Genomic DNA, 21,145 nt, shown 5'->3' with positions numbered 1-21,145 from the left:
CCACCGTCATCCCGGAGTGGAGTGGCAGCGACCAAATAGCTATGATGGCAGCCGACGACACCATGAGTTCCAAGCGTGCGGACAATTGTTACAAGAAGGACCGTGGTACAATGGTCTACACGCCGACAGACGCACAGCAAGCCACCGGCAAAGTGCACGAAAAAGTGTACAAATTCTTCGAAAGTTTATATTGGATGTACTACATCCATCTGCCATACTACTTGATGACGAGTTTTGACTCCTTCTGTCTCCATGTGTTCTTCCTTGTGGTGTTCACGCTGTCGCTCTTCGGACTACTGAAGTGGGTCCTCAGCTTGTACTGGGCAACAGTTGGATACATGGCCTACGCTGCAACGGGGCAGTGATTGTAAACGACGCGGCATCATGAATTAATAATACTTAACATATAGCATAAACGAATCATCTATAAGAGTTTGGCGAGTGGAGGGGCGCAATTATGACTCCAAATGCTTATTTACACGCCTGACACGGTTGTAGAGAGTAACGTCGTACTTGAATATGAAATCCCAGAGAACGCGGACCCACGAATCGTGTTTTGGAAGTGTCTCATAAAACTCCGGGCACATGCGATTCAGCTCCCAGAGCTTCGACCAGGCGATGAACGGAAAGTCGTGGTGCTCATTGTGCAGTCCAACGTTCCAAGTAACAGCGTTCAGGATTCCATAGTACGAATACGTCTCCAAAGCATAATCCTTGCGGAACTCGACATCGGGCCGCTTGACGGCGCTCTCATCAGTCACGTAGACGGGCTCGGCCTCGCCAGCGGCGCTCTTCATCGCAACCTTGCCGCCAACGATGGCCTCTTCAATGCTGAAGAGGTAGTGCTCCGCGATGAAGTGCCCAGAGCAAGGGTGCAGCGAGCCGGCCAAGAACGACGAGAGCAGAAAGTAGAAGAACCCATTCAGGCCAAACTGACGGATCCAGATCACATCGAATACAAACTGGCAAACAACGTTCAGTACGTGGAAACCGGTGATCGGGATGCGCACGACCATCATGGGGCGCAGGGCATAGAAGAAGATCTGGAACGTCGCAAAGAATGTCTTCCCGAGCACATTGGACAAAAGGACCGCCTCGAGCACCGTCGGCACGTCCGTGTCGTACACCTCGTCCCCGAGAAACTTGTGGTGCAGCTGGTGGTACGGGCCAAAAGAGGCCGCGAACGGGATCCCGATCGGCAGGTTTGCAAAGATGGAGAACAGACGGTTGTGCTTTGGCTTCTTGAAGGCCAGGTTGTGCGATAGCTCGTGGATCGCCAGGTACAGGTTCTGCGTGGCCGTCGCGCCGACCACGTACGCCCACGCAAGGAACTTCAGGCTCAGCGGGTCGGTGTCCCGCAGCATGTACGCAGACAACAGCTGCAGCCCCACCACCAGCGCCACGAGGTACTTTGTGCGCGGCTCGTGCCCCATCAGCTTCTTCACCTCCGGGTGCGCGCGGAGGATCTCTTTCCGCCGATGCGCGTGCGGTTCCTTCAGCGAGGTCCAGTAGAAGTTGTGAAGCACCTCGACGTCGGCGTCCGCGCTCGGCGGCTCCGCCGTCACTGCTGTCGCTATACCCCGTTGGTTCATGTCAGTCTCGTCGCTGTCTGTTCGCACTATGGAGGACTAGGCTGCTTGCAGTCATCCGAATCGAGGCGTGTGTAGTAGAACACGAGGCCAATATACAGCATCGTTTTTATAGGCCACATCTCAATAATTCGGATCTACGGACGTCGCTTATGTGCGCTCTACGTCGAAACCGGCACCATAGATGCAGATCGGTGGTGCGATTCGGTCTGTGGTCCCACCTGGAGAGTGCAATGTCTGCTTTGAACCACCATTGGAGCAAGATCACCTCATGCTCCGTTATGTTTCTACAATCTGTACATCACGAAAGGTATGTCCGGGTAATTGTCGTTTCACATGATGTGAGACCGTCCACGATGTGGAAACGTGACCGTCGTATCAGTAGCACTGAACGTGGAGACCGGAGAACTAACGAGAGCCGAGCGGCCTGGTCATCTCATTCGGATCTAGGCTATCGTCAGAAATCACGTCCTTGCTAAAAGCAGGGTTGCGCATGCAGTTTGTCCTTCACAACAATATAAAAGCGGCACCGAGTGATAATGATAAGAAGCACCGTTAGAGGCATGGTCCAGAGAAGGCAGATGTCGTCTTTAGTCAAGTTCAAAACGAATAACACGGCCCGTGTGGTCACGCTCAATCGGCCCGAGAAGCTGAACGCCATCAACCATGAGATCTGCCACTCGATTCTGCCGGTGATGCAGGAGTACGCCAAAAGCGATGTGGCCAACGTGATTGTGTTCGACTCTGCGTGCGCGCCACGGGCGTTCTGCGCCGGTGGCGACATCGTGCTGATGGCGAAGGCCATGCGGCGGGACATGCTGGAGAAGGTGGACGACTTCTTCCAGGGCGAGTACACCATGAACTGGATGCTGGCGACGTACCCGAAGCCTGTTGTCGCGCTGATGGACGGGATCACGATGGGTGGCGGCGTGGGGCTGACGATCCACGTGCCGTTCCGCGTGGCGACCGAGAACACGAAGTGGGCGATGCCAGAGCTGGATATAGGGTTGCACCCCGATGTGGGGGTGTCCTTTGCGCTGCCCAGGATCATGACGCTCGGCGGACAAGAGGGCCAGCTCGGGTACTACCTGTGCCTGACCGGCGAGGTGCTCCAGGGGGCTGACGTCTACATGGCGGGCCTTGCCTCGCACTATGTCGAGAGCACACAGCATGGCGCGCTGAAGGAGCGCCTCGGGACGGTTCCGATAACCCGCAAGGCCGACGAGACGTTTGCCAACACCAACGCCGTCATCGAGGAGTTCTCGTCTCCTCTGCCAGACGGCTACCAATTCAAGTACAACAAGGAAGAATTGGATGTGATCGAGCGGTTCTTCCACTACGACGTCTCCTACAAGGAATTGCGCAAGAACCTCGAGGCGTTTGCCAGTTCGAATGCGAACTCGGAAGTCGCCCGTAACTTTGCCAAGGCAACCTTGGAGAAGCTCTCCACAAAGTCCACCGTTTCTGCTGAGATCACCCGCGAGCAATTCCGCCGGAACTCCCAACGTGACATCCAGTCCGCCATGAAGCAAGACCTCATTACCAGCACGAACCTGTTGCGGAACAACGAACTAGCGGAGTTCGAAAACGCGGTCATCCATAAGCTGGTGGAGAAGGCCAAGACACCCTACGAGTGGAAGAATACGTCACCTTCGGTCGCAGATATATCCAAACTGCTAGCTGCGGACCCAGCCAACCCAATCGACCTGCTGGAAACCTTCGGAGTCACGTTCAAGAACTACCGTTACCACAACAAGTTCACGCTCCCCACCGAAGCCGCGGTCCAGGCATACATCACCGGCACTGACCAGTCTGGCAGGTCAATGGCCGTTACAAGGGCGGAGACTGTCAAGTATTTCACGGAATTTAACCCTGTAAGCCGGGGTAAAGTTGGTACTGAATATGTTGTCAACTTGATCATCGACCGGAAATGCAGAATGGATAATGATTCCTTCCTACACTGGAACTATTAGGACTAGCTAAACTACTCTACGGCCTATGAAGTATTATAGGTCAGCGCATAAGTATTATATAGTTCCAGTTATGATGTTGTGCTCAGCAGGGATTTCGTATAAAGTCGTTAGCATGGAATAGAAATTCCCTATTCAGCGGTACGCTTTAACTTTACCCCCAGTGGCAAACATAGATTTGAGGTAATTAGCCGCCATACATACCAATATACATCAGTTAGGATATCGGCCATTTGAAATGTGTGAGGTAGTGAAGCAACTAAAGATCCCTAGTACCATATATAAGGATGATTGTGGTTACTGTTTTGAAACGATGATTAACCCCAACTTTGGCGATGGTGGCCCTGCGGAACCCGAGCACCAGCTTAATATTTGTCTAGGGTGCTTTCAAAGCTTCTGCCATGAGCACGTCAACTTACACCAGCAGGTCGTGCGCCGGGTGCAGCAAGCAACTCACGATCTCTACCTCAACGTCTACAAGATCGAAAGGCCGAAGGCCACCGAGTCGGCGGAAAAGCGACTAAAACTCGAGGTGCAGGACCTTTCAGAAGAGGAGCTGTATGAGACTGTCTGGTCGTTGGTCCGGATCAACAATGCGTGTACGGCAAGGCTTGGCAGCAGCAAGCAGAAGCAGAAGATGGACACAACGGTGGTGAGCAAGCTAGAACAGATCATTCGCACTAGATCCTCCGACTTCAAAGATATGGCCGCAACATGGCAGCTAGAAATCAAAGCTTGTCCGCATAGTGAGCAGTTTGTTGTGCCGCAGGATGCCATGCCAGTCCGCGAAACCTGCGGTGATTGTGATTTGGACCGGAACTTATGGCTCTGCCTTCACTGCGGAAACATTGGCTGTGGTCGGGAGCAAGTAGGTATTGAAGGACACTCACATGCTCTGAAACACTACCAGCAGAGCGAGAACAACCACCCCTTGGCTGTAAAACTAGGCTCTCTGACAAGTGAATCTAACGATATCTACTGTTATTCCTGTAATGATGAGGTGGCGTTTCCTGATCCAAACCGATTCTCTGCAGTTTTGGCGAAGTTTGGTATCGATTTGGAGGGCCAGGTCGCAAAGGAGAAGACTCTAGTGGAGTTACAAGTGGAACAGAACATGAATTGGGACTTCCAGATGCGTGATTCAGGAAACGAGTTCACCAAGAAAATATTTGCATCTAAGGAGTACGGATGCGGTCTAATTAACCTCGGGAATTCATGTTACTTGAATTCTGTTGTGCAAGTCTTGTTCAATGGTGGTGTGAAGGATTGGAACCTTGATATGTTGGGGGATTTCCCGAGGGATGTGGTCTTCCCATCTACTAACCTGAAATGCCAGCTAATCAAGCTTCGCAACGCCCTAAAGATTCATCCAGAGAAATATCAGCACGGGGTTAAGCCTGCCAGTGTCAAGAAATGCATCGGCGAGGATAATGAAGAGTTTAGCTCTGGCAGGCAGCAGGATGCGATGGAATTCTTGACATACTTCATTGACAAACTTGACAGAAAGGTATTTAGCAAGGCTTCCTCCTCCAACCCAAACGACCTTATGAGGTTCATGGTGGAGGACCGTTTGGAGTGTACCAAGTGTGAGCACGTTAAGTACTCAAGCCAGGTATGTGAGATCTTGCAAATACCATTACTAGATAGCAACGATCCGCAGTTCCTCATGGACAGACTCCACAGCTACTTCAATGGAGAATCCTTGGATATCCACTGCCCTCAGTGCAGTGAAATTACTGTCGCCACTAAAAACTCGATGCTCAAGACTGCACCCGCTACCCTGCTCATTAATCCCATAAGGATAAAACTACAAAACTGGACGCCCATAAAGACGAGCAATCAACTATTTGTCCCAGGCCTACGCGATGAGAAGAGACTCAAGCTCAGCCAGTTTAAGGCACATGGCAGGCAGCCGGGGGAGAAGATCTTCGAAGACAGTCCTGACGACAACAGCAACGTCCCTGCCAGCGCCATATCGTTCAATCCGGATGAAGATAAGGTTATTTCCATCATCAGCATGGGCTTCAGCAAGAACGCCGCTCTTCGTGCACTATACAACACGGGCTCAGAGGTTGAACGGGCTTTGAATTGGATTTTCGAGCACATGGAAGACCCGGAACTTAACGCCGAATTCAGCGTGCCCGGCACCAAGAAACAGGCCGCCGTCGTAGATCAGGGCGCCCTCGACAGCATGGTCTCCATGGGTCTTGCGGAGCGCCACTGTCGGAAGGCATTGATACTCAACGACGGCGATGTAACCCGCAGTGTCGAGTGGGTCTTCAACAACGCTGACAACCTCGATGACGACGACACCCAGGAGTCGATTGACCCTCCGGTATCCCGTGACTACGGATACCCCGGTGACATCCCAGACTACGCTCTCTCTGCAGTGATATGCCACAAGGGGAACTCGGTACAGAGCGGCCACTACGTCGCCTTCATCAAGAAGGCCGTGGATGGAGAGCCCAAGTGGGTGCTCTACAACGACGAGAAACTCATGGCCGTCGGCGGTAACGAGAACCTCCAGGAAATAGAGAAGAATGGCTACATCTTCATCTTCAATCGCATTGCACCGGCTTAGTAAGCTTCCGGGACTGCTTCCCCAACCGGTACCCCAGTCTGTACCTTGTGGCGCCTGTGTGCATGGATTTTTGCCGGCGGCTGACCCTGTGTGGCAATTCAATACGTGAATCCACACTTATGCCCGCTAACCACAGAACTGCAAGGATTTCAGCTTACGCTACATCGCTGATCTACACGATATGCAGTGCAGAAGCCCTGTGCGCCAGGTAGGAACACCCCTCTCTGGAGTCTAGCAAGCCTTTGAGCTTCCTACAACCTTCTGCAAGCTTGAAAAAGTACTAAAAGTCAATTTTGGTGAATCGTAATGCTGCACTTAGTTGCTGACTTCTTAAAAGCTCGTATAGCTCCGAGTTTCTATATAATAGAGCCATTTACAATCTTCAGACGCAGCCGTCTTGACGTCGACAGTGTGCGTTTTTCAGAACATCAAAGCGCAACAGAACTGGGTTCATAGCCAACGAGTCAGTTAGTAATGGATCCTACAAGAGCCCCCGACTTCAAGCCACTTCAAGGCGATGATAAGCCAGAGCCGCCGCTGGCGCCGGATTCAGAGATTCCTGAGAACGGGCCGATCATGCCGTTTGTGTTGGCGGATTACAACACCTCCATCGACGCACCAATTCACCCGAAGAGCTATAAAAAGTCTATGAAGCGCAACAGCTCGCAGCCCTCGAACTGCAGCAAGGGTCGTGGCGGCAGTGGGTCGATTCCGCTGAAGCGCAGCGGGCTGGAGCCGTTTTCGAACGATGTGTCGTCGGAATCCGAGTGCGGCGAAGAGGACGAGCAGCAGGGTGAGAGCCATGCAGCGGACGCGAACAGCAGCAAGTTGAGAAGCATGGTGCAAAATATCGCGGACCTCGAGGAGGTGCCCTGTGGCATCATCCGCCAGGCACGTATATTGGAGGACTACGAGTTCCCAACCCACCGGCTGAAGACCACGCTGCACAACGCCAATAAACTGCCGCTGGTGATTGTAGCCTGCGGATCGTTCTCACCGATCACACATCTTCACCTGCGGATGTTCGAGATGGCCATGGATGCCATTGTTGAGCAGACTCGCTTCGAGGTGGTTGGGGGCTACTATTCGCCGGTGAGCGACAACTACAACAAGCCCGGTCTCGCCTCGGCAACGCACCGGGTGCGCATGTGCGAACTTGCCTGCGAGCGGACGTCCTCATGGCTCATGGTGGACGCCTGGGAGTCGCTTCAGCCGCAGTATACGCGAACAGCAAAGGTTCTGGACCACTTCAACGACGAGATTAACGTTAAGCGTGGCGGGATAAAGACATCGACTGGCGATCGCATCGGGGTGAAGATCATGTTGCTAGCTGGAGGCGATCTGATTGAATCTATGGGAGAGCCCAACGTCTGGGCCGATGCTGATCTACACCATATTCTTGGCAATTACGGCTGTCTCATTGTCGAGCGCACTGGCTCGGACGTCCGCTCGTTCCTCCTTTCCCACGACATCATGTATGAGCACCGCCGGAACATCCTGGTTATCAAACAGATGATCTACAACGATATATCATCGACGAAAGTACGTCTTTTCATTCGCAGGGGGATGTCTGTACAATACCTGCTGCCGAATTCAGTCATTCGTTATATCCAAGAATATGGCCTTTATGTGAATGAACATGAACCTGTACAGCAGGTCATCAGCAATAAGGATTAACGGATCTCAGTTTGTACCATAGTGCCAGTATCGAGAGCGATAGCGCTCAATTCCCGGCGGGTCATTTTACCTTTTAAATAGTAGTAGAATAATCTCCTGATTAGCACGTGCTACATCTGCCCATGTTGAGCTTGTACTTTGCAGCGAGTAATATCCGCACAAAGACTTGCGAGACCGAGAACGCCATCTTACTGCATATCCTTCGTAACTGTACCTGAGCACATGTCGGTCTAAGAATATCCTTTGATTGAGATGAGCTTTTGACATGGAAAAATCATTTTCACTGCGACAATCTTTAACACAGCGGACTGGCTTCTGAGGCCTGCTGTCGCCGCCCCATAAGACTCGGTTTTCATTCCTGAGATGTCGAATCAGCAGGGCCTTGACTGGAGAACTGCTATTACAGGTGTCTCCGTCATTGTCTCTGTCGCATCGCTCTTCTACGCTTACAAAACATCTTCAAGATTGACAGACCTTGCGCCACCGAAGAATGGAGTCGAGGAGCTGATTGGTAATACACCGATGGTGCTCTTGCCTTCGTTATCCAAATTCACAGGATGCAAGATTTATGCTAAACTAGAACTTGCAAATCCTGCAGGCAGTGCTAAGGACCGCGTAGCGTTGAATATCGTGCGTACCGCCGAAACGCAAGGCCTACTGACACGCGGGCACCGTGATGTGGTATTCGAGGGAACTAGCGGGTCGACTGGGATTTCCATTGCCACAATTTGTAACGCTCTGGGCTATCAGTCCCATATCTCGTTGCCTGACGATACCTCGCCGGAGAAACTTGCTCTTTTGGAGTGCCTTGGCGCCCACGTCAAGAAGGTCAAGCCGGCAAGCATAGTTGATCCAGACCAGTACGTAAACGCTGCTAAGAAGGCGTGCAAGTTGCTAAATGAAGAGGGCCATGGAAATAAGGGCATATTCGCGGACCAGTTCGAAAACGAAGCCAACTGGACTATTCATTACCAAAACACTGGACCTGAAATTTACCAGCAGCTAGGTGGGCGGATCAATGCCTTCATTGCTGGCTGCGGCACCGGTGGTACCATTGGCGGGGTATCGCGCTACTTGAAGGAGCGCCTGGGTGACAGTGTGCATACGATACTGGCTGACCCACAGGGATCTGGGTTTTATAATCGGATCAACTATGGTGTAATGTACGACCATGTGGAAAAGGAGGGCTCCCGCCGTCGGCACCAAGTTGATACAATAGTCGAGGGTATCGGCTTGAACCGCATTACCCGCAACTTCAAATGCTGCGAAGAATATATTGACTCCTCCATCCGTGTAACAGATGAGCAGGCAATTAAGATGGCCAAGTATCTCTGTGTAAACGATGGACTGTTCATTGGTAGTAGCACGGCAGTGAATGCAGTGGCTGCTGTCCGTGTCGCCCAGGAGATGCCTGCAGGGAGTACTCTGGTGCTCATCGCCTGCGATAGCGGCTCTAGGCACTTGAGTAAATTTTGGAAAGAAGCGTCTGCTGTTAGAAACGATATACAGCTATGTGACATAGTATAATTAGCTGCGTTATACACTTTATCATAGATATATACTGGCTTGAATGCAGTTCCTCTCAAGATCCTTCCGCGTAGGCAGCGCCTGCTCGTGAACATAACTGGCGTGGAAAAAAGTTCACCATCGAAGACTATAAGTACTACAAAACACACGTACGGGTCTCCAAATAAAGCTTACCATGGGTGATATAGTATTCGTCTCGGCGGCGCTATATTTAGCCAATAGCCCTAATTGGAAGTCAAAAGTTTTAAAGCCCGGTTTCTCACCTATCCCAAGCAATGAGTTATACAACTTTGAACAGACGTTGAAGTCCACTTCCCAGGAACCTGTGTCATCGACCGCAGTTTCGAAAGCACCCGAGAAGTCTGCTTTGGATGCCGAAGATGGGGGCTTGAGGTTAGACTATAAAGGACCCAAATATCAGGAACTTCGGCTTTTCCTGCCGATATCTCTTACTCAACAGCTCCACACCTTGGTGATCCAAAATATTCCCGAGAGTGCTACCAAGACAGCTGACTTTATCCAATGGTTGGAGCAGGCTACAACCAAGCATTTTTCCACGAAGACCGATGGAACGAAAGTGGAGGACTTGGTCGAAAACTGGTCCAGCGTTATTGCATCGACATTGGAAAGTACTCAAGACATCTTCATACGCATGTATCCGTTGACAGAGTTCGCACAAGTCGTGCTATACTGGATAGAGTGGTTCTCAAAAGCTACTGATTCTGTTACCACAGTGCATATCGACGAGAATACCGCTCGTTACATCGATGACATTGTTCCGTCCAGCTACACGCCTGACGTGACAGAAGAAGAACTCGTCGCTCTCCGCACGCAGATCGCCGACCTTAAGAGTTCTGTTTCAGAGTCGTCAACAGAAAATGCAGCGATGGTGGCATACGAAGTTGATATGAGCACGCTTAGCGATCTCCCAAAGAGCTCGCTGAACCAGCTAGTGAAAGACATCATCGAATTCCGCACCCGTGTACTTACCATGGAGCGGGAGAAGCGTACGCAAGAGGCTCTTGAAGAGGGCAGGCGCCGGCGCTCGCAGCTCAAACGTGTCATGGAGCAGATTCGGAAGAGCAAGGGCTCCAGCGTTCCTGCCACAGAGCCCGAGGAGGACGAGGATGAGTACGAAGACGAAGATGGAGAAGAAGATTGGGCAATTGAACGCCGTCGACTCGAAAAGGAGAAAGAGTCCGCACAACAGAGCTACAATGCTCTTCTCAGCCATCTGAATGGCACTGTGATGCCAGATCTCCGTGCCCGCAAGCAGCGTCTCATCTTGCTCAAAGACTACGAGGCTAAACTGCAGCGGGAGCGGGCATTCTTCCTCAAAGAACTTCTTCATCTCGGCAATAGTGACTACTACGACCATCGTCGTGAGTTCAAGGAGGAGGAAGAGCAACAGGATGATGTCGACCGGCGCGCCCAAAACGAACAACGCATCCAGGCGCCCAAGGACGCCGTGCTGCAGGCCTCCGCCTCTGCGTCCAGATCCCCAGACACCTCTGCGGCACATTCGGCCCCAGTCCAGGAGCCCGTCGCCAAGGAACAAAAGATCAAGCTCGCGCTCAAGCGTGTCTTCGACACCCGCGCGCAGGAAGCAGAAAGCGATAGCGAACCTGAGGCCGATATCCCGGCCACAGCCGTGTCCGCCTCGACCCCGGCTCCGACTGCAGACCTTCCGGATAGGTTACCGTTCCAAGGCCCCGAGCTTGCAGCCCGTATGGCTGAGCTGCGCCAGTCCCGCCTCGTCGACGAGCTGGTGAACGAGTACCTGGGCGTCTACGAGGACGAACTGGTCGATTACATTCTAGACAACATCGTGGAGAACGCCAGCAGAGGCCAACTACTTCTCGAACTCCAGGAGACCTTCGACGACGACAGTGTTCGCATTGTAGATGCCATCTGGGCAAAGCTGTTGAAGCACTAGCGCCGTTCGGAGCGGTCGCTCCGCATCGGGAGCTGCCTGTAATGCAGCCCGGTTGCTGTCTTGAACTGCCCTACGTATCTTGGCTGCCTTGTATAGTTGCCTTTACAGGCTCAACGCCCCACCCGACCATTCCTGTTCTCGTCCGAAAGAATGTCGGTCAATCCTGGCAGCAGGAATATTAAGGCTGCCGATGCGGCCCTCACATCCATAGCATGCCTTTTTGGGGTTTGCACCTGGGGTTTTCACCACATACTCTAAGCCCGCCTACAACAGTTTGCATTTGCATTCACGCCAGATAGACACACACGCACACACACGCACACGGAGGCAGTTCTGCCTTTCCTATATCTTTTGGGCGAAACCATAACAAACAATACCGCGAGCCACTTAATATTAGGCTCTGAAGTCCGCCTGTTTCTGTTTGGGTAGCACGACAGCAAGAACGATACTGGCAGATAGTGCCGATTCCGCGAAGAAATATTCCTAAGCGACAGGTCACTTGTCTTTCATCAGAAGCGAGTTGGCACTTAATAATTTGTTTCACATCTCTTCATAACACTGCTACTTCACGAAAGTATTTTGACACCAAACCTTCCACAGCTATAGAGAATAGCTAACTCAACAAAGGCGTTCAACTAGCAGCGCGAGTCCTTGTTGAAGCTCATCCAACTACTTACATTCATTTAATTGAGGGCTTAGCGTGGAGCTCGCAGAGTCGCGACACGCGTATATCACACGGAAAGTCACATCGGCTAACGGTATCAAGCCGGCTGGGTGTCGATCTAATACTATATCTTTTGGTCCCCGCTTGTTGCGGTGGAAACGTGACGGTTCGACGGTATTCGAGAGCTGAAGTACAATGAGAGTCGTAACCCTTGCAGGACTGTCGGTCCTGCTCAGCGCCAGCCCAGCTTTAGCGGATGCGTATGCTGCGGCAGCCCCCCCTGCGGATATAGTTGACTACGGTCGCCATCAGCCCATGGTGCGGCGCTCCGACAATGAGACGGTACAGGCGTCGCCGACCGCCCTAGGAGTGCTGCCGTCATTACTGGCCTCTATAGCAAACGAGATCGAAAGCAGGCTGGACCCCATCAACAAGAAGACGACCTCCTCGACAACGTTATCTGTCGCGACCAATACAAAATCTTCCTCTTCTCGCTCTTCAGCTACTGGCAAACTGCATGGTTCCTCTAAAAGCAGCGAAACTGCTGCTTCCTCCGATACCGCCGACAGCGCATCTACTAGCGCCCCCCTTACTTCTTCTAATACACGTTCCACTGAATCGACCGAATCTTCGGCTGTAACTTCATCAACTGCCAAGAAAGGAACGAAAACTCCTACGAAGGGGTTGTCGGAGTCCAGCAGTACTAAAACGATCGATTCAGAGACTATTAAACCACTTTCGGAACCTACCTTGTCATCGGGCCATTCTCACTCTAGGAAAACGTTATCGATACCGACATCCTACCTGACAAATACAGAAGCGAAACCTACACCTTCAGCGGAAACGTCAGAGGAAATGTCATCTACAACAGATAAATCGAAACATAAAACGAAAAAGGAGAAACATAAGTCAACCACCACATCTGGAACCGACGCAATATCATCCAGCGAAACTGACCTATCATCTACTATTACCGATGGCTTATCGACCTTGACTACCCCTACCTCAGATTCAATGTCCCAACTATCAGCCACTTCCTCGATTGATTCTTCTCTGAGTGGCAGTCAAATCCCCTCAGCGACTTCGAGCCTATCGAGCACAGGGAAAGCTACAAATTCAGCAATATCTGCTTCACTTTCTTCTGGCACTTCATCTACCAGCTCTGGATCCCATCTTCCCAGCGGCAGTCCTACAGACTCATCTGTGTCTGGGATACCAACGTCTGGTTTAACGAGCAGTTCTGCACAGTCATCTGGATCTGGGATACCAACGTCTGGTCTAACGAGCAGCTCTGCACAGTCATCTGCATCTGGGATACCAACATCTGGTTTAACGAGCAGTTCTGCACAGTCATCTGGATCTGGGATACCAACATCTGGTTTAACGAGCAGTTCTGCACAGTCATCTGGATCTGGGATACCGACGTCTGGTCTAACGAGCAGTTCTGCAGAGTCATCTTCATCTGGGATACCAACATCTGGTCTAACGAGCAGTTCTACACAGTCATCTGGATCTGGGATACCAACGTCCAGTCTATCGAGCAGTTCTACACAGTCATCTGGATCTGGGATACCAACTTCCAGTCTATCGAGCAGTTCGGAGAGCGCGGTTTCGGGATCTCTTATTTCATCGGCGTATAGTTCACTTTCTTCTATTTCGAGCGACAATATTTCTATCAGTTCAACCGATAGCGCTGGATCGTCACATCTTTCTCACGCATTACCGACGTCTAGTTCGGTAATTATACCTATCAGCTCAACCCCAATCCCCCAGGAACTCACCATGACGGGTAATAGTAGTCTGTCGACAGTGAGATCAGGGACCGAAATCTCAACTATATCGACTTCAGCTGTGACATCAGTTTCGAGCACTAAATCTGAGACTACGACTTCAGTTCCTTTGTCCACCTCCAGGTCTGCAAATCACTCGGCTGTAATTACGCCTAGTTCTAGCCCTCTCACTATTTTGCCATCATCATCTTCTACAACTGTCGTAAGTACCTCAGAGGGGCATAAAATCTCTTCCACGTTCAATGGGTCTATATCATCACATACACTTGCCAGTCACTCCACGTTCAGTCTAACCAGCAGCTCAGTTTCTATGTCTTCCTTTGTTACTTCATCATCACAGGTGCCAGAAGAAGTGACGCCCACCCCCCAAAGCACCGAGACTGAATATCCTCAATCGACGAGGCCATCAAACACATCGACACTATATTCAAGTAGCCGTGAGACATATCCATACACAACCACCTTGAGTTATATCCCATCTACAACTTCAGCGGACAAGACCAGCGAGGAGTCTTATTCAGCCCCGGAGGTAACGACGCTGGCTCCTTTGTCTGACTCTACACAATCGTCACAGGCTTCCACTACTTTATCATCACAAGATTCCACGACATTGACCACGTCTAGTACAAGTACTAGACCAACTACTTGGGGTAAAAATGCGCCATCAGGTAATTGGCTTCCAACAGTCATAATTACTGCAACCGAACAGGAAGTTGTTTCGACCGAAAGTCCCCAGAACACGCAGAGCAAACCCAAGCCTACTGCAACTCCAAATATCCAGACGCTACCTCAAGTTATTGCTGCTCCCGATCGTGTCACTCCTAAAAAGGACTATACTTTAATTACCATTGGTTTCAAAAAGCAATTGAATTATCCATTCATTGCAATGAATCCATTTGCTAATGCCCAAATCTTTGATTACTTACCTGGTATATTGAACTATCCATTCAACTTTGAATATGCTGATATCTCGGTTATACAGTTGGTTCCACTAAAAGCTAACTCTAAAGATTATATTGCGACGATCGCGCAAGTGTATTTCCCTTCGGAGAAGGTCGACGAACTTGCGAAGCTCGTGGTAGACACTAACAGTGAGCTCTATTCCAGTTATGACGCGAACATGAAAGTTTTCGCTAGTTTGATTGATCCACAACTACCACTGACTGGTCTTGCAGGAAAGGGTTTTAGCTCCTCAGGATCCACTACGCAAAACAAACCTCATCCGGACGCTGATAATTCCATAGGCCGTAGTGGCGCTCTGGGAGGCCCTTATAACCCAACAAATTCCAAGAGTGCCGCTGTTCCGATGTCCAAAGCAAAGCTAACAGGCATTGTAGTTGGGTCTATCTGTGGTGTTACGCTGTACATAGCCCTGATGATCGTTGGCGTTAGATACTTCCTGCTGAGGTCTCGCGGAGGAGTGGAGCTGCAGGATAACCACTCATTCTATTCTAGTAATTCAGGCGGGTCTAGTGATATGATTACCTCGTCTGAGATCCCTCCAACTTTGTATGACGACAAAAGTTTATTCGTCACGGCGAACAATGCTAGAATGATGCGCGCCAGTGTAACGCCGAGTATGAAGGTTGATAACTGGATGGACTATAACAACAGTGTGAACGGCCTGGGCGACAATAATGCTACACATAGTTTCGTCAATGGCAAAATCACGAAGATTAGCGGCCCGATCGCTTCCGAGAATTCACTGGGATGGGATCCATAAACCCCACCCGTGATTTGGGACCACCGCCAGAATCTTCTGAACTGTTTTTGAATTTATATTTTATTTCCCACCCTTTTCCCACACTGGCGGATTCCCGTATTAAGTTGAACTTCCATTGTACTGGCCAAACCGAACTGTTCTTTTATCAGAGCCAATAATCCGAAACTGGATATTGGTTGTTTGATTTTTTTATTTCTTATCCACTATCTACCACCTGTATTTTTATTGTCTAAGTATGAATATTTGCGCATGCCATTATTGCCAATATACCTCGTAGCCGCGGCAGTATTCCTGAGGTGGGCTAATTCCTGATACTATACGACATATAGCTTTTTCATGTTCGTTCTAGCTGATTTCCTTCCTAGATGTTTAAACCAATGCTAATCTATAGGACACCTTGGAGTTCATGGATATGAGCCATACTGCAATATCATCTGCTATAAAATTTCACTTTTTCTGTAGCATTGAGTTGCTTTCGCATAGTAGCGCAAAACATGGCCCTACTGGTGTCGTCTTACTTCCGATGCAGTACCTGACACCTAACGTCTTTTTCATAACATGCGCTCGCTACTCTTCAGATTGTATGTAGTTAATGCGTCGATTTATTTAGTGCCATCTAAAGAGAGAGGTACTACACGGGCAGCTCGTGCTTTGGAAACAGCAGGCGACGGAGCATATTATAAACGCGCTAATGGGATATTCGATCCATAATTCTCTGATCTCGAAGATTTCTAATCTGCAGAGAACAATCCGGCAATCTTATACCCTACAATATACAGATTCACCTGTGAAATTTATCCCTTGCTAAAGACAGACAGAGCTTAACAAGTAACAGCACTAGATCATAATGTCTAGGTTACGCAAATTGAATAGGGAGCTGATAAACTATACGCAGGGGACTGCAGATAGCATAGAGGACAGAGATGATTTTTTTCCATTAGATACAGACGAACAGGAAGAGTTGATCCGCAAGTTCGAGTTGAGAAACGCATCTAAGAATGAAAAATACCTGCAGTATCTTGGCTTTGTGTACCTCGCGTGCTGCGGGCTCATGCTCGTGTTGGCCACTAGCGCCAAACGTGTCAAGCCACTTGCCCCCTATCGACGCATACTACTCGTATCGGTCCAGTCCATAGGTTGCTCTTTTGTGAATATGCAGTATTCAACCATTACGCACATGTTCAGAAATCGGTTTTTACCGTTCAGGATCAGCAGTCAGGCCATCAACATCATTAATATCGTGGTTCTCATCCTTATTTCGTGGCAGGTCTCCGAGACCGCCAAATCTCCGGCATTATTACTTTTCCTCCATGTACCCCATTGGCTCTTTCTAGTAAGTATTCTCGTGAAGCGCTGGTCGGAGGAAATCGACAGCGAGCTGAATACGCTCCGCTCTCTCACGTACAAGTTCAAGAGCGCTTAAATGGCTTACTGGACTTGAGCTCAGATTTACTGTCCTTATATTTGGCTCTCAATTTGTAGTTTCGGCAAACTTCCAATAGTTCGAAAACCGTGGTGCTCGTCAGGTCGTTCGCCATTACTTCAATCACGCTAGGGATGAGCGAGTTATTCCCCGTAAGGCTGTAGGACAATGACCCCATCGATTGCTCGTGCTCAAGAAACTTCCGTCTGCCGCGTCTGGAGAAGACGAACGGGAACTGGAACTCCAGCTGTGAGAGTATTAGCGAGGTAACGAATTCGTTCAGGTGATCCAGGACTGTGCCCTCTTGTGTGTCAGAGACGCCATAGAACTCGCAATTGATTATCAATCGCGTAAGATACGCCAGCCTATACTCTTTAGCGTACACCAAGTTTGCCGGCTTAGCGAATAGCTTTTCCACCTTCAGCGGGATGAATTGGTTGCAAGTGAGAAAGAGCTCGAGCTTACTGTCATCTGACACATATTGCACTGTATAGTTTAGAGCTTTCTCCCAAAACTCATTGTTCGGCACGACAGGACTCGTCGGCGGCCACACGTCCGCATCGTGGTCCCGCCCGAGCCTCACAACAACCTATATAACTGTTAATATCATCCCGGACCACACCGGAGCCTACCCAGTCTCTGCGTTACATACTTCCAATGGACTGTGGCTGGGCGGCAAAACAAAGATGCCCTTATTTAGATCGAGCTCCGACTCTTGCTCGGTTGAAAGCACCACCTCGCAATCCCAGCGCGATGCTGAGAGCTCATCATTGCCAGCTAGGTACACTGTGTTGAACTTGTAATTCATGGCTGTCTGGCTGTCGTCACACTGTATTGGAGTACCGTGACTATGCTCCCTTAATCACTGGAAAAACCATAAGCTAGCCGCTTCGAGCGCTGCACATGCACACATTGGGACACGGAAGAGACTGCTGACAGTGGTGTTCATCTTGGACGGGCGGCGGCGGCCCGTTGGGGGCACATGGCCATCCTATTATCGCTTGCAACAGACCTTATCTGTCCCCTTTGCCTATAGAGTATATATCGTTACCTCTGCAAGGATCTCAAGAACGCCGTGACAGCGCAACGCGAGCCCGGCAGTACCGCGCTGCTTGAGCCTGTCATAACATATTTAAGCCAAGATATAGCTGTCTGTCGTCGGACGACAAGAAAGGGCGATGCCCCTTTCAGCGGGTATCGGCGATACTGTGCAGCAGGGCCTGTGACCACAGGTCACTGCAGCCAGTGGAATGCTGGTCAAACTGCTGCAAGGCGCTTACATGCCTAGATGGAGCCTTTCGTGTTCCGACTCCAGTTTTACATGCTCAGCAGGGTTCGGGGCAGCCTCGTAGACGGTCCGCAACAGCGCCGCGCCGCTCTCCGGCTTAAGCCCGGTGCTCTCCCCCCTCAATTCAAGGTAGCACAGCTGTGTGGGCTCGTCCTCATCGCCAGACCATGTGTCCTCGACAAAAATTGTCAAAGAGTGGCAGTTCTGGAACTGGTGCCGCGGCAAGTGGTGCTCTACAAAGGAATGCTCGCCCCGCTCCTCCGCCTGGCTGCCCCCAAGATAGACGCCCACGTTCTGCGGGTACTCCAGCACGTTACTCGGCTTGAGTTCGCTCACCGTGTCGAAGTCGAGGTTCTGGTTCAGGTTACTGTATATCTTGACATGGCGCATACACCCAATCCCCGCCTCGCCGCCCTTCGCACTGCGCAGAATGATCGAGTACAGTCTGCAGCTGGTCGTGAACGGGATGTGCAGCAGCATCTGGCAGTCCGCGTCTGACTCCACGTACCGCGAGATGTCGTACCGCTCGTCATTGCTCTTGATTATCCCGGCCGGCACCGACGCCGCGGCGCCCTTCGCCACGACGTTCAGGCATCGCATGCTCGGAACATCGATCCACTGGTACAGCGACTGCTGCGCGCTCGTGCGCGCCGGCGGCACATGGTCGTGGTGTTCCGCCTCACAGCTGTGGTGATGGTGTGCCATGTCGATCTGCACTCAATCCCTGCGCAGGAGCCGTGTGACTGCAGCATGGACCAGGTAAATAGCTCGCTCCGAGGTGTTTCGTGACGAAAGTCAAGGCTCCGGGTAATTAGCACGCGCCCCGGAGGCCCCGTGCCCAGCTACTGTTCGCCTCGCCGTCACACGGATTTTGGAGCCTGTGGCGGACCTGCATGCCCGAGGAATATGCGCGCAGCACGCCCTCCATGATATATGCGGCACCAAACGTCCTACAGCCTCCTGCTGACTCATGGTGCGCTGCCTCTTACTGGCGTTGCATTTGAGTATTCTTCGAGCAGAGATACGGCACGGACAAAAAGAAAAGTGAAATTTCGTAGGCTCCAGTATAAAATGCCTCGAGGATGAGAACCAAGAACATGGCATTCAGGTGGAGAGAAGGTGTATACTGGCGTAAGCTTGACGATGAAGCACACGGCGGAGTTCCTAGACACACACCAGACGCAAATTTCGTCGATTCTGTCGGGGGGGTACAACCACCCCCTTCTGAGGGAGTGGCAGAATGAGCGCCAGCTAGCCAAGAACATGTTCATCTTCCCTCTGTTCGTGAGCGACATGCCTGATGAGGACCAACCAATTGAGTCTCTGCCGAATATTCGGAGGTTTGGCGTGAACAAGCTGGCGGGGTACCTGAAGCCGCTGGTTGCAAAGGGTCTGCGGGCCGTACTGCTGTTCGGGGTCCCTATGAAGCCGAACTCGAAGGACGAGTTTGGGTCCGCGGCCGACGACCCCGAGGGCCCGGTGATCCAGGCGATCAAGCTGCTGCGCGCGGAGTTCCCCGAGTTGTACATCCTCTGCGACGTCTGTCTGTGCGAGTATACCTCGCACGGGCACTGTGGTGTGCTGTACGACGACGGCAGCATCAACCGCGAGCAGTCGGTGCGGAGACTGGCTGCAGTTGCTGTGAACTACGCCAAGGCTGGCGCGCACTCCGTGGCGCCGAGCGACATGATTGACGGGCGGATCCGCGACATCAAGCTCGGACTGCTGGCGGCGGGCCTGGCGCACAAGACTTTTGTGATGAGCTACGCGGCCAAGTTCAGCGGGAACCTGTACGGGCCCTTCCGTGACGCAGCATGCTCTGCTCCGTCGCAAGGTGATCGGAAGTGTTACCAGCTGCCCTCGGGGGGGCGTGGGTTGGCCCGCAGAGCGTTGCGCAGAGACCTCGACGAGGGTGCCGACGGCATCATCGTGAAGCCGTCTACGTTTTACCTCGACATCATGGCCGACGCGTCCGAAATCGCCAAGGATGTGCCGATATGCGCGTACCATGTCTCGGGCGAGTACGCCATGCTCCACGCGGCCGCAAAGGCAGGGGTGGTCGACTTCAAGTCCATCGCCTTTGAGTCGCACCAGGGTTTCTTGAGGGCCGGGGCCAGGCTCATCATCAGTTACATGACTCCTGAGTTCCTGGACTGGTTGAGCTGAATGCAGTAATGAACATACTATCATAATATTAACGAATCGAACCGTATATAATTGCCTGGAGTATATATCCCAGTGTAATCTGAGTGTAGATGCATTCTATCATGACGCCAGCATTGGCTTTTCCACCTCTCTCTGGGGCGCGGCCGCGGGCTGGCCGGCGGGCTCGTCTTCTTTGTTGGCAGACTTTCGAGTCTTCGGCGGCGCCAAGCCATTCGTCGAGGGCAGCTCGGGTAGTGCTTCCTGCGCGTTTACCTCCTGCTCCAGTTGCTCGAGCTCCCTGTCCAGCTCGTCCTGGAGCCCGTAGCCCGCAGACATGGGGCCGTTTGAGAGAAGCTGGTCTATCTCCTCCTGGTACGCAACCTGTTCTGCAACATCGTCCATCAACTGCTCTACCCCGCTGAACTCCCTGTTGAGTTTCTTCAGGACCTCATTGCCGCGCGCAAGACCCTCGACAAACTGTTTCTCCACCAGTTTGAACTCGATCGTCATTACCATGTTTTCGAGGTTGATCAGCTGGTCCGAACACTGGTCGAGCAGCCGCTGCTGGTAGTGTATCCGCTTGAGCAGCAGGCGCGCCCTTCTGCTCTGCTTTATCTCACCCTTGAGTGACTTGGCGAGCTCACGAAGCTCGGAGCGCTCATTCTCTATTAGGGTATCTGTTCGTTTTGCATGGCGATGAAGGTTGTCCTTCGCCAATTTCAGTTGCAGAATCGCCTTGTCCGTGGCAGTCACCTTGATCTTACTGCCTCCCTGTCCCATCAGTGCTAGCTTAGCACTCTCCAACGCTCGAACTGCTCGCTTGGCTGTGGAC

The 21,145-nt window shown here is 51.5% G+C and overlaps 13 protein-coding genes across 13 annotated transcripts; 9 read left to right on the top strand and 4 right to left on the bottom strand.

Annotated features, from left to right (window-relative positions):
- Positions 1-41: 41 nt before the first annotated feature.
- On the top strand, positions 42-365 carry TSC3 (Tsc3p; the record flags this gene model as incomplete). Its single annotated transcript, NM_211753.1, has 1 exon — positions 42-365. The coding sequence occupies one exon, from the start codon at positions 42-44 to the stop codon at positions 363-365; it is 324 nt and encodes a 107-aa protein (NP_986691.1).
- A 90-nt stretch (positions 366-455) lies between these two features.
- AGOS_AGR025W (sphingolipid delta(4)-desaturase family protein) lies at positions 456-1,592 on the bottom strand (the record flags this gene model as incomplete). Its single annotated transcript, NM_211752.2, has 1 exon — positions 456-1,592. The coding sequence occupies one exon, from the start codon at positions 1,590-1,592 to the stop codon at positions 456-458; it is 1,137 nt and encodes a 378-aa protein (NP_986690.2).
- Positions 1,593-2,128: 536 nt separating this feature from the next.
- On the top strand, positions 2,129-3,562 carry EHD3 (mitochondrial 37S ribosomal protein mS47; the record flags this gene model as incomplete). Its single annotated transcript, NM_211751.1, has 1 exon — positions 2,129-3,562. The coding sequence occupies one exon, from the start codon at positions 2,129-2,131 to the stop codon at positions 3,560-3,562; it is 1,434 nt and encodes a 477-aa protein (NP_986689.1).
- Positions 3,563-3,797: 235 nt separating this feature from the next.
- Positions 3,798-6,140, top strand: UBP14 (ubiquitin-specific protease UBP14; the record flags this gene model as incomplete). Its single annotated transcript, NM_211750.1, has 1 exon — positions 3,798-6,140. The coding sequence occupies one exon, from the start codon at positions 3,798-3,800 to the stop codon at positions 6,138-6,140; it is 2,343 nt and encodes a 780-aa protein (NP_986688.1).
- A 474-nt stretch (positions 6,141-6,614) lies between these two features.
- On the top strand, positions 6,615-7,817 carry AGOS_AGR022C (nicotinamide-nucleotide adenylyltransferase NMA2; the record flags this gene model as incomplete). The annotated part of the gene is made up of 1 exon (NM_211749.2): positions 6,615-7,817. One exon carries the CDS (start codon positions 6,615-6,617, stop codon positions 7,815-7,817), a length of 1,203 nt encoding a protein of 400 aa, NP_986687.2.
- Positions 7,818-8,180: 363 nt separating this feature from the next.
- On the top strand, positions 8,181-9,344 carry MCY1 (putative cysteine synthase; the record flags this gene model as incomplete). Its single annotated transcript, NM_211748.1, has 1 exon — positions 8,181-9,344. The coding sequence occupies one exon, from the start codon at positions 8,181-8,183 to the stop codon at positions 9,342-9,344; it is 1,164 nt and encodes a 387-aa protein (NP_986686.1).
- A 175-nt stretch (positions 9,345-9,519) lies between these two features.
- SNU71 (Snu71p) lies at positions 9,520-11,280 on the top strand (the record flags this gene model as incomplete). The annotated part of the gene is made up of 1 exon (NM_211747.2): positions 9,520-11,280. One exon carries the CDS (start codon positions 9,520-9,522, stop codon positions 11,278-11,280), a length of 1,761 nt encoding a protein of 586 aa, NP_986685.2.
- An 859-nt stretch (positions 11,281-12,139) lies between these two features.
- Positions 12,140-15,457, top strand: MSB2 (Msb2p; the record flags this gene model as incomplete). The annotated part of the gene is made up of 1 exon (NM_211746.1): positions 12,140-15,457. One exon carries the CDS (start codon positions 12,140-12,142, stop codon positions 15,455-15,457), a length of 3,318 nt encoding a protein of 1,105 aa, NP_986684.1.
- Positions 15,458-16,304: 847 nt separating this feature from the next.
- AGOS_AGR018C (uncharacterized protein) lies at positions 16,305-16,880 on the top strand (the record flags this gene model as incomplete). The annotated part of the gene is made up of 1 exon (NM_211745.1): positions 16,305-16,880. The coding sequence occupies one exon, from the start codon at positions 16,305-16,307 to the stop codon at positions 16,878-16,880; it is 576 nt and encodes a 191-aa protein (NP_986683.1).
- REC102 (Rec102p) lies at positions 16,867-17,688 on the bottom strand (the record flags this gene model as incomplete). The annotated part of the gene is made up of 2 exons (NM_211744.1): positions 16,867-17,469; positions 17,533-17,688. 2 exons carry the CDS (start codon positions 17,686-17,688, stop codon positions 16,867-16,869), a joined length of 759 nt encoding a protein of 252 aa, NP_986682.1.
- Positions 17,689-18,156: 468 nt separating this feature from the next.
- AGOS_AGR016W (PITH domain-containing protein) lies at positions 18,157-18,873 on the bottom strand (the record flags this gene model as incomplete). The annotated part of the gene is made up of 1 exon (NM_211743.1): positions 18,157-18,873. The coding sequence occupies one exon, from the start codon at positions 18,871-18,873 to the stop codon at positions 18,157-18,159; it is 717 nt and encodes a 238-aa protein (NP_986681.1).
- Positions 18,874-19,311: 438 nt separating this feature from the next.
- HEM2 (porphobilinogen synthase HEM2) lies at positions 19,312-20,334 on the top strand (the record flags this gene model as incomplete). The annotated part of the gene is made up of 1 exon (NM_211742.1): positions 19,312-20,334. One exon carries the CDS (start codon positions 19,312-19,314, stop codon positions 20,332-20,334), a length of 1,023 nt encoding a protein of 340 aa, NP_986680.1.
- Positions 20,335-20,433: 99 nt separating this feature from the next.
- VPS20 (ESCRT-III subunit protein VPS20) lies at positions 20,434-21,093 on the bottom strand (the record flags this gene model as incomplete). Its single annotated transcript, NM_211741.1, has 1 exon — positions 20,434-21,093. The coding sequence occupies one exon, from the start codon at positions 21,091-21,093 to the stop codon at positions 20,434-20,436; it is 660 nt and encodes a 219-aa protein (NP_986679.1).
- Between the last annotated feature and the right edge of the window lie 52 nt (positions 21,094-21,145).

This window comes from Eremothecium gossypii, chromosome VII (assembly GCF_000091025.4).
Source record: "Eremothecium gossypii ATCC 10895 chromosome VII, complete sequence".
Lineage (NCBI taxonomy): Eukaryota > Fungi > Ascomycota > Saccharomycetes > Saccharomycetales > Saccharomycetaceae > Eremothecium > Eremothecium gossypii.
The sequence above is the reverse complement of the archived record's forward strand: the minus strand, read 5'-3'. Positions and strand labels throughout refer to the sequence as shown.